The sequence below is a fragment of the Solanum tuberosum genome, unplaced genomic scaffold (assembly GCF_000226075.1).
Source record: "Solanum tuberosum cultivar DM 1-3 516 R44 unplaced genomic scaffold, SolTub_3.0 scf00017, whole genome shotgun sequence".
NCBI lineage: Eukaryota > Viridiplantae > Streptophyta > Magnoliopsida > Solanales > Solanaceae > Solanum > Solanum tuberosum.
In genome coordinates, this window is record NW_006238943.1 from 735,202 (window position 1) to 747,018 (window position 11,817).

Genomic DNA, 11,817 nt, shown 5'->3' on the forward strand with positions numbered 1-11,817 from the left:
ACTAATTAATACTCTCTTTATTGCAAATTATTCATCGTGATCTTGAAAAGTACTCCTATAAGGTGTTTATTATCTTCAAAAATAATTAATACAAGATAAGGAAATTAATTTTATCTTTAACTTCTAAATTGATTAATAATTTAAAACATTAACTTTAAAAATACGATAAGCAATTCGAGTAATTTACTTTCTGTTAACAAGTCATATGACTTTGATGATCAATGAAATATGTTAAGAATCATAAAGTATATCAGGTTCAAATCTCTGAAAGAAGGTAAGAAATTAAGAATACTAGATAATCTGTTCAAATTGTAGTGGGTAGGTTTTATCTTTTACTTTTACTTTTACTGGTGAAAAGTAATCGATAACAAATAAAATTAATCAAGATACGTACACAAATTGACTTGATCATCACGGTTATATAATAATGTTACCTATTACTAATACTTTCGTTAATATTGGTTATTCTATCCCTAATGCCTATAAGATTATTATGCTCTTGCCCCATATTTTTATTACTAGTGAAGGCATATTCAGACTGTTACTTGGTATGATAATAATGCAATTAAATAATTTCATTCGCATTAATCATTTGGATAACTTAATTAATTTCTTGGGATGTAGTTTTGATAAGATTTATATCTTAATCTAAAATTTCCATGCCTTAAGGCTTAAACTAAGCTTTGATACACTTGATTAGAACCTGATTCAATCAAGATTTAAGAAAAGTAGAAAGGAATCAATAACCCAATGGACAAATAAATTCATAATTTAAAATTTACTATATGTTTTAATAAACTATAATACTAATTGAGTCCATAATTAAATATTTATAAACCACTAAATTCGTGCTGGCATATATGTGACACATAATAAAATATATAATCCTCAACACAAATTGAGTACCGAAATCTAAATTCTATAGGTTAAATTGATATTGATTATATTATAATGAGAGAAGAATTAAAAGCAATCATAAATTCAACGTGAATTGTTAGTTTCACTTCTCAACTATTAATAACCTTACAAATATCCATTTACTTGACTAACTGAACTTAAATACATTCCGATTTTATAAAGGAAAATACACCTCTAATTTCTCATCAAATTTAAGGATGTTCTATAGACTTTTATTAAGAGTCATGCGCTTTTACACGAGTTTAAGACCATTTGAGATGTCATATGGCATATTGAAGATGTATCAATCAAGAAGAATGATATTTTTAAAATTATATATCAATAATTTAAAAATGAAACTAATAATTTGAGTTAAGTTCAACGTTGTTTCACCACTTCTCTCTAAAACCGCAATTAGATATTCTAATTGCTCTATTTTCATCCCCTAAATACGCGTCTTTTGTTGATTAATTCAATCTAATTAAGAAAAAAAATTGAAAAAAAAACAAATTGTCATGTGAGTCATATTTAAGAATTAACCAAATCATTAAAACACAAATTGACCTTTTTGGTCACTGAATATTGAAGGAAAATTTCTGTACAACTTCTCTACATGTTCATCAAACTTCGACCATTAAAGTTTCGCTTGATATTCATATTGAAGTCGATTAAATATGAATATAAGAATTTTTCATATTCTAGACTCGAAACTGGACCACTTATTTTTGCTTTTGCTAATGACCTCATTGATTATTGACCTAATTTGTCCATTATTGCAATTTCTAAAATCTATAAAATAAAATAAAATAAAAATATCATCAAATTCCCACCAAAGCCATTTAAATACAGAAACTTTTACTTTTTGTTGCATTTACTTTTTCAGCGGCCATTCATTTCACAAACTTTTCACTTTCCAACTGATGGAGATAGAAGAAACACACAATAATAATAATAATTAATACAGTATAGTATAATACAAAGTATTATAATCAGAATCACAAAAACTCAAAAATAATAATAATTATTATTTTTTTCGAATTGATTTCCTCTCAAAATTTCGAAAAAAAACGTTACAATTACAATGCATCTGTAACTCAGTAACCGCTTCACCATCTCAAAAATTAGGTAGAAAAAAAAACAAAAAAAAAAAGGAAAAATCGAGAGTTTTGAGATTGCTGAACAAAAAAAAGGTAGGTAGTAATTTGAAATTCTCACTGTTAGATCGATCGATCGATCGGTTGAATACTTGAATTTTAATCCTCGAATCCAGTTTTCTCGAAAATTGCATTTCTGACTCTACTCAGATCTCTACCTTTAAGAGTCCTTCCAACTCCTTCATGAACCGAAAACGAAGCGATTCTCGTTCTCGCAAACTGCCTCGCTAAAAACTCATGCGGCGGAATCCGATTCTCAGCATCATCATCGTCTTCTCCATCATCATCGCTATCTCTTCTCCGATTCTCTCTATACTCATCCTTCAGTATCTTCGACCAGTCCGGCACGTTCACCGGCATAGAAGACGCCGCTGCTGCTGCTTTCACCGTTACTCCGGTACTGTTCCGATCACTTCTCGCAATAGACTGCTTTCTAGAAATCCTCGTACTCGTTTTCCGAAACTCCGGCGACGATGACCTCGCTGTCGCCGGTGAGTTCCATACATCGGATTCATCCAGCTCGAACATCGTATCGGAAGTTACTGAAACATTCCGATCACTTGAAAGGAACCGGTAGTTCGATCTAGCGAAATAGCTCTTCGAAGCCGCCATTGATTTTTATTTTTTTTCTCTGAATATTTTTTCTTCAGTTCATATGTATTGCGTGAAGAAAAAATAAATTGTTTTTTTTTTTTTTTTCTCTTTCTTATTTTTGGGTTAAAAGGAGTTTTGATGTTTGCTTTATATAGAGGATTTATGGATAAGGCTTTTATGCATAAAGTCCAAATTGTCCTTCCTTTTTTTCGTTCTTTTTATTTTTTCTTTTTTTTCTCTGCAACTTCTTTTTAGATGAAATGACAGTTGTGTCCTTGTGAATATTTGAAAAATTGGAAGTACTAATGGTCCACCTTAATTATACTTCTGACATAGGTAATTAAGAAAGAAGTGATTAAAAATTAAATATTGTTGGACTTTAGGGGAGAAAAGGTCATAAGTGTTGGCAATAAATTATAATAATGATTTACGAATCCCTTTTCTTTTTAATCGAATGCCTACTAGGATAAAGTTAAAATGACAATCCTTTCAAATTCAAAATATGAAAATTAATTATTTTTTTTTCTTTCTATTAATTATAAAATTAACAAATCCAATGCATTTTTACAATGGAAATTTAAGAATATTATTGTATACACAATTTTGTTATGACTTTTTTTTATATAAAAATCATCAGCTGAAGTTAAAGATATTAAATAATAATATTATAAAATTAATTTTTCTTTAGCAAATTAGCAAAAATATATAATTAACAAGATTACTAGAGCAAAGAAAAATAACATGTCATATTAAAATCGAAAAATAAAATAATAAAAAAAATGATATATTTATTATGATTAATTTATTTACATAATAGTATATTAGAGTATTCAAGATAAATCTTTTATTAAATGTCAAATATTCGATTGGTACAATCATAAATTTGAGTATTTAAATTTGTTGATAAGATCGAGAGGTAGTAAATGTATTAAACCCTAAAATTAATCACTCTTTAATTGTGACTACGATCGGTACGATAACTTTAACAACCAAAGACACGCGTCGAGTTATTAAAAAAAGAAGTTTATTAAAGATAACGACAAAAAATGAAAGCAAAAGGGCATTTTGGGAACAACGCTTTGTCTCTTAGTGCGTAAATAAAGAAAAAAAAAGTAAAAAAAAAACGCAACTAAAGAGAAACTTTTAAAAGAGTTTTGTCGCGACTCGTAGCTGTATATTTGGGTCCGGTTCGGGCATAACTCACTGAAAATTGAATTATTAGATCAAATCGAAATTATCGAACCAAAATTTAAAATTTCATATTTTTTTATCTTGAAAAATATAGAATCGAATATCAAACATTTTATTCAAGTATGAACGAGACTCTTTTTTTTCCATCTAATGTTCGATATCTTTACTGAAATTTATAAAATTTGAATTTTTATCGGGTGAAATGTTTTTTAACAAAGACGATTTCATAATCAAGAAAATTCGAATATGAAACATTTAATAAATGATGAATGAGTATTTATCACTCTATCACGATCCTTGTTGGTCGAGGGGAGAATTTTTTTTTGTTTTCATATAATGTTTGGTATCCTCACTGAAATTTGATAAAATTTGATTTTTTGTAGGATAAAATATTTTTTAGCAAAAACAATTTCAAAATTGAGGAAATTCGAATATGAAAAATTTAATAAATGATGAATGAGTATTTATCGCTCTATCACGATCCTTTTTGATCGAGGGGAGATTTTTTTTTTGTTCCCATATAATGTTTGATATCTTCACTGAAGTTTGATAAAATTTGAATTTTTGTCGGGTAAAATATTTTTTAACAAAGACGATTTCATAATCAAGAAAATTCGAATATAAAACATTTGATAAATGATGAATGAGTATTTATCACTCTATCACGATCGTGGTTGGTCGAGGGGAGATTCACCTGGTGTTGGTCCCTAGTTAAGATATGTTGGTATTACCGAACACGTGTCCCTGATTATCTGGCAGATGGCCACGTGGCGTGATGAAACCTCAATAAGCTGTAGGGTAGTGGGGGCACGTGAAGTGGGACCCACTAAGCTTGTTTGGATTCAGTGTAGAGTTTCTGTGCCAGCTCACTCTTGGTTTGCTTCTGTCCTATAATTAATTTTTTTTGAAGAAATACAATTATTAATAAAATTAATTTTGATTTTTATGATTAAAAGTGCTGATTTGGTCGAATTCATAAATTTTAGTTTAAAATAAAAACACATAATTTAGTTTAGAACACAATGAATTAAGGGAAAAAAGCTTATATATGTCATCGAAATTTGAATAAAAAGTTCATCTATGTCATTTGTTAAAAGTTTGGTTCAATATATGTGTCATTTTCATTTGATAAAAGGCTCATGCATGTCATTATTTGATGATGAAAAAAAATTTTATTTCGCAAAACCATTTTTTGCACATGGTCAATTATGATTTGGTCACGTCATTAAATTAAATTATTATTTTTTTAGAAAAAATGTTCAAATATGTCATCCGTTAATAGTTTGGTTCAAATATGTCATTGACCTTTGAGAAAAGGTTCATCTATGTCATATGTCAATAGTTTGACTTATCTATGTCATTTCAATTAACAAATAGTGACATGTTGTGCCTTTTCTCAAGCGAAAATGGTATAGATGAACCACACTCAAAGTTCAATGAAATATTTGAGCCTTTCCTTATAACTTAATACGACTAAAATCATGTATCCGTGCTTTGTTTTTATGTAAGACTACGTATACATTATTATTTTCAGACTTCATTTATAAAATCATAGCTGATATAGTTTTATCATTGTTGTAGTTTTAGTTCATTTGTACTAATTTTATAGTGTGGGGTACATTTATGAATTTTGGTGATAAATTTCATATATATATATAGAACAGTCGCATATTTTGATTGAGCACATAAATAACGATTTTTGATTCAATTTGATAAAAACTCTATGTGAGTTTTCGATTATCCTTTATATGTAATGGGTAATCTTCGACGTATTACAATTAATTGAAATTGATGTGCATAATTTAATGATGAAACAATTAATAATTTTGAATGTTTTATTAGTATTAGCCTAGTTTTGTTGAGTTTGGTTTGAACGTTGAACTGAATGGCATCATGCTTTACTTGTGATAAGGATATTTATTTATTTGAAAGAGTTAATCAAATTTTATTTTAGAATATAATAATAAAAAGAAGTATAAAGGTGAAGTATTCCTAATGATATTTTATTTTCAAGAATATGCAATATATGCAAAATGTCTGCCCATTTGTAATTTTTATCAATTTACTAACACAACTAGCATTTCCTAAAATTAAAAATATCCATTAGGAGGTGAAATTTTTAATAATAGTTATTTTTCTAAAAATTATTCTACTAATGACAATCACGATAATAAATAAAGGATTCTGCGATTATAATATAATTGTTATTATATAGATAATTTTACCACAAAGTTGGTCCCTCTTTTTCTTTCTTATTTCACTTTTATTTTTATTATACTTAATTAATATATTTTTATGTAAAAAATCGAATCTTATTCTATTTATTGAAATGATTTGAGTTAGAACCCTTCGTATTTTCTTTTTCCAAAAGGAGATCCAATCTTAATTTGTCTTTTTTTTTTCAAACATATATTATGATTATAAATAATCTTTACAACAAAAATATATTATATAGTACAAGCTAATGTTATTTTTTAAAATTATATATTAGATATGTAGTACAAGTGTAGCACTGTTTTATATATATGCCTAATGCCTACCTAGAGACTATAGTATATATTATATAGATGCCCGATCCAAGAACCAAAATAATTTAGCTAATAATGATGTTTTTAATAACATTAGAAGGATTCTCACGATGTCTGATGTCTGGTTCTCGTATTGAAGTTTGAGTAAATTTAGATTTACATATTATGGTATTCATTTTTAGGAACGACGATTTCAATTAGATCTATTTTTTTAGAGTTTCAAATTTGAAACGTTTTATTAAGAATAGATGAATTCTAATTATTTCATCACAATCTACGTTGACCCACGAGTAGATAAGCTTTGCTTCACTTTATGAGGCATGTCATTATCTTTAATCACTTTTTTATTAGTTACTACAACTAGTTTTTTGTTTCTAAATAAATAAAAAACAACTTGTATACTTGATAGCTTTAGTCACCCTACTATTTGTTTAATCATGTTAATTTGGCATTGGTGGGCTCTTTTAGAAGAAAAGTTAATCCCTTTTATATATAATAAATAATAATATTAATAATAAAGTTTTTTTGTTGATTGTTGTTCCATCAAAAATCAAGATCAAATTAAATCTTTTTGGTTTTATAATTTATTTATTTTTTAAAAATATTGGATGAGTGAATTGAATATATATTTGAGAAAAACATATTTTATGGGAATGGAACATCTCTTGCAATGCAAATAATGATACTAAAGCTATAGTCGTAATAAGAGGAAATTAAATTAGCTCATGAAAATATAATTTATATTCATAATCTATTTAATTTAAATGGATTAATAATGTATTCATTTATTAATTCAGCCTATTTCAAAACACCAAATTCATCTCATCGCCTCTAAGCCGATTGATTTGGACTAAATGTATACACCAAATTGATCGATAAGTTATCTTATTCATCATATCTTAGTCCAAGTAATCTTTAGGATTGTAACGACTCGTTTTTTCTTCTTCTTTTTCTTGGGTGGGGGTGGAGGGGGTGGGTAGCTTCCTTCACTAGATTAACTTGTGGGGATTATGCGTTAGGTCGTCCATGTGATATTCCTTCTATAATAAGAGTTATAAACTTATAATCATTTATTGTCAGGAAACATTTATTATTTAAATAGAAGTAATAATTTAACAATGTCAAAATGAATTTTGCCTTCTTCTAACTTTTCAAGTATTATAACACTATCAAGTTCTAATAATGGATTCAAAACTGGACATTTTTTTTTTTGAATATTACGGATTCAAAGAAATTCTCTCTTAAAACACAGATAGAAATTGAACACTTTACCCATTAATGAACAAATTGTGACAAACAAATTTAACTTCGTCGGTCATCCCCAAAATTCAAAAAAAAAGAAAAAATCACACAAAATTTAAAGGTGATATGTTTAATTTTTTAAATTTTAAATATCAATTTTTACATATAAATGATTTTCAATATGCACTATCTGTAAATTAAAGCATTAAATATAGATTATTACGAAATAAATTAAATTGAAACTTAAAAACTAAATCAATATTAATACAAATGCCAGAAGTTGCAATAAACGCACGTAAACAATAGAGACTAATCTTACTAAAATCCAAACTAAAATTATAAAACATACTTGACAAATTCAAACTACTAAAATTCTAAAAACATACTCTACTACATAAAAACTAATATCAAGTAAAAATAACATAATAACTAATCAACTATAAAATATTTCCAAATCAAATAAAAAATTAAAAGACCATATAAAAACGTCCAACATATAAAAAGACCATAAATATTGCCTTTTTTTTTTTTTATTGTTGCAATCTAGAGGAGTAAGACGTAAATTATGTTAGATATTTACTCAACATAAGAACCAAAATTATAGAAAAATAGAGAAAATTATTAAGATCTAACTTGTTCATTTTAATGGATTATAGCTAAAGCTTCCTATCACTTTCATTAAGTTGAAAACTTTTTAATGAGTTATTTGTACCTAGTGTTTACGTCAAATTAAATAATTTGATTAGAATAATTTAAAATTAAATATAAACAATTCACCATTTAAATAGTTAAGTGGTAATTGTGTTTAAAAAAATTATACGGCTTAGATTTAATTTATTGAGTGATATATATATATATATATATCTATTGAATGTAAAATATAAATAAATATTATCGATAATTAAGTAAATCTTGGGATTTTTTATTTTTTTTGGTAGACTTTTTACATGCAACAAGTTGGAAGGTGAGAAAAGACAGCATAATGCTTGTGAAATCATCCTTCTCAAATTAAGGACATTGTATTGGAGCGTAAGGTTCGAAAAGGACGAATTAAGAATTTAAATTTTACGAAATTTATACATATACATTATTATTATTATTATTATAATAATAATAATAATTATAACTAGACGATTTGTACCTATTAGATATTTAATTAAATTATCAATCCATCTATAAAGCTTAAGAAAAAATCTAGCGATTCATATAAACACACAAGTTTCAAGCTCTAAAAAACGATAAAATATTAGGGGTCGTTTGGTTACCAGGATGTGACTGACAGAGATATTTTATAGAATTAATTATCTCATATTCTATATGAGATATATAGCTAATCCCACTATTTTAATACAAAACAATCTCTTAATCTAATTAATACTCATAACAAATTGCAAGATAAATAATGTGATATTTTGTTCTAAAGTTATTATTCCTTTATCTCACCAATTAAACAACTTTAGTGTGTAAGTAATTGTAGCTTGCACAACTTGAAAACCTAATTAATGTGTTATAATTTAGTGGGATCAATATACATAATTATTGAAATGACTCACATGCTACTCATCTTAAATCTTAATATACTTCTTATTTATCCAAAAAAAAAAGTGAAATGAAAGTGATGGGATCCCTGTGATCATTCTCAGAAATTAGCTGTCATATTCAATTGCAATTTGCTGCCCTAGAGAAAAAAAAAGACCATTGATAACTATCTCTTTCGTTTTAATTTGTCGTCTTAAATGACTCATTATGGAGTTTTAAAACTAATAAGAAAATTAAATTTTAAGCTAAAGAATATGTATGCAATGTATCAAAATGCCATGTAAAAATATTGCACAATAACAATAATAACATATGTAGTAAAATTTCATAAGTGAGGTTTGAAAATGATAGTATGTACGCAAACCTTATCTATGAGAGATGGATAAGTTGTTTTCAAAGAACCCTCTACTCAAAGTGCAGCAATTCAAAGTAGTTATCAAAAACAAAATCAATGAACAAAACATGATAACTAATAAGGTAAATAGTGTAGAATATTTAAAAACGAACAGTCTTTTTGAAATAAAACAAAAGAAAAATAAGACAAATAAATTAAAACGAAATTAAGTGGAGTATAATTTTTAAGTCTAGGTTCAATGTGTATTCTGTTAGAATTGATGGAAGGATAAAGTTACTGATCACTGCCATTGCTGATGAAAGGATAAAGAAAACTAGAGTATAGGCCATAATGTAATTATATATGTAGGTGCTTGGATAATATTTGTTTGAAGTTGATAAATAAAAAAATGCCACAAATTGAAATTGGGAAAAAGCTATTTATAAGTTGAGTTGTACTCGAAAACAAAAAAATAAATTCTGAATCTGCTTTTGATGTCAAAGTTCGTAAATTTTACATAATTAGATATAATGTTATCTTTGTTTCACTTGTAATACTTATTTTGGAAATTCCTCGCATGACTTATTTGAGTTAATTGTATAATCATTCCTACGAATTCGTAGACACCTTTATAAGGTTCAAACTTCATAAATTCTATTTGGATTTCATTAAGTTACTAAACTTTGATTTCCTTCTAAAAAATAGTCATATCGCCTAATTTATTTTAAACTACTAATATTAACATATTTTTTCAACCTAAAATTAAGATACCAAGTCAATGTGTATCTATATAACAACAATTAACAACATACTCTATATAGTCTTCTAGTGAAATTTGAGACGGATAAAATATATGCTAATTTTTTTTTTACCTCGTGTAAAAAATTTGTATCTAATAGATCCATTTATCATCATAACCAATTATCATCTTGGGTCAAAGAAACTACCTTCCAGATCAGTTGGCAAGTGAATTCCGTGCCTGGGTACAAAACTCTAAACAAAAAATTCGATCATTCAAGTTTGATAGTATTTATCTATGCTAGGATCCGATCTATATGAACTTTATGATGCTCTACTCTTTCCAAGTTCATAATCGGTTCTATTGAATCTATAGCGGGAATATTGCCATTTACACTACTACTATATCCTAGGCCCATAAATATTACTAATGGACTTGTAGATAAACCAAAGGCCCAAATAATGAAATGTCTGATTACAAGCCCATTAAGCTCTGAAAAACCCTAGGTTTATAACTCTAATTTCTCCTCATTTTCATCCAAAAAGTTGCGAAAAAAACCCTAGCACAGCCCCCTTCTCCGTCACAACTCTGCCAAAATGCCGCCAAAGTTCGATCCTTCTCAGGTCGTCGAAGTTTTCGTCCGAGTTACCGGAGGTGAAGTCGGAGCGGCGAGTTCACTCGCTCCAAAAATCGGTCCACTAGGTCTTTCCCCGAAGAAAATCGGTGAAGACATTGCTAAGGAAACTTCAAAGGACTGGAAGGGTCTCAGAGTTACCGTCAAGCTCACTGTCCAAAATCGTCAAGCTAAGGTATCAGTTGTACCTTCCGCTGCCGCACTTGTGATCAAGGCTTTGAAGGAACCGGAACGTGATAGGAAGAAGACGAAGAATATCAAGCATAATGGAAATATCTCGCTTGATGATGTTATCGAGATTGCTAAAGTTATGCAGTCTAGATCTATGGCTAAGGATTTGAGTGGAACTGTGAAGGAGATTTTAGGCACTTGTGTATCTGTTGGTTGCACGGTTGATGGTAAGGATCCAAAGGATTTGCAGCAAGAAATTTCTGATGGAGATGTCGAGATTCCTGAAAATTGAAGAGCTGAAAACAGGGGAATCGTTTGATTCCATTTGCAGTAGAAGGTTAAATTCTGAGTTTCTCTCTCAATATAGTAGTTCTTAAATTTGGATTCATGCTGTTTTGTTTTTGAGAGAAATGTTATCAGATGATACTTTTCATGATGAAAAAAATGTTGATTTTACTTTGCGTTATTAGAATTTGGATAATCTTCTATATCTCAATATTGCCTGGATTTTGTTGATTTTGTTGCAATGCTTTTCCTGAATGCCGTATTTTCGCAATGTTTTGATGAATTGTAGTCTTCATCAAATGCTGCATACCCTCTGTTTTCAGTGTTGAATACTTGATATGAACCTGCAATGTGAGGGTATCAGTTTTACATGACATATTTACTGCTCTGTTCTGCCTTCCTCCAGCCAGGGTCTTTCTAAAACAACCTCTCTACCTCCATACGGTAGGGTAAATCCACATTTGGGATTACTCTGGACATGTCATTGTAGTTGAGTTATTTGGTTTCCT

General features: G+C 28.2%; 2 protein-coding genes across 2 annotated transcripts; one reads left to right on the forward strand and one right to left on the reverse strand.

Moving 5' to 3' along the window:
- Positions 1-1,897: 1,897 nt before the first annotated feature.
- On the reverse strand, positions 1,898-2,737 carry LOC102589274 (uncharacterized). The gene has a single exon (XM_006340133.2). The coding sequence runs from the start codon at positions 2,661-2,663 to the stop codon at positions 2,151-2,153; it is 513 nt and encodes a 170-aa protein (XP_006340195.1). The 5' UTR covers positions 2,664-2,737; the 3' UTR covers positions 1,898-2,150.
- An 8,004-nt stretch (positions 2,738-10,741) lies between these two features.
- Positions 10,742-11,516, forward strand: LOC102589601 (60S ribosomal protein L12). The gene has a single exon (XM_006340134.2). It carries the CDS (start codon positions 10,815-10,817, stop codon positions 11,313-11,315), a length of 501 nt encoding a protein of 166 aa, XP_006340196.1. The 5' UTR covers positions 10,742-10,814; the 3' UTR covers positions 11,316-11,516.
- The last annotated feature ends 301 nt before the right edge of the window (positions 11,517-11,817 follow it).

Coding starts and splice junctions, on each gene's coding strand:
- LOC102589274 (XM_006340133.2), bottom strand. CDS start 2,663: ATGGCGGCTTCGAAGAGCTATTTCGCTAGATCGAACTACCGGTTCCTT.
- LOC102589601 (XM_006340134.2), top strand. CDS start 10,815: ATGCCGCCAAAGTTCGATCCTTCTCAGGTCGTCGAAGTTTTCGTCCGA.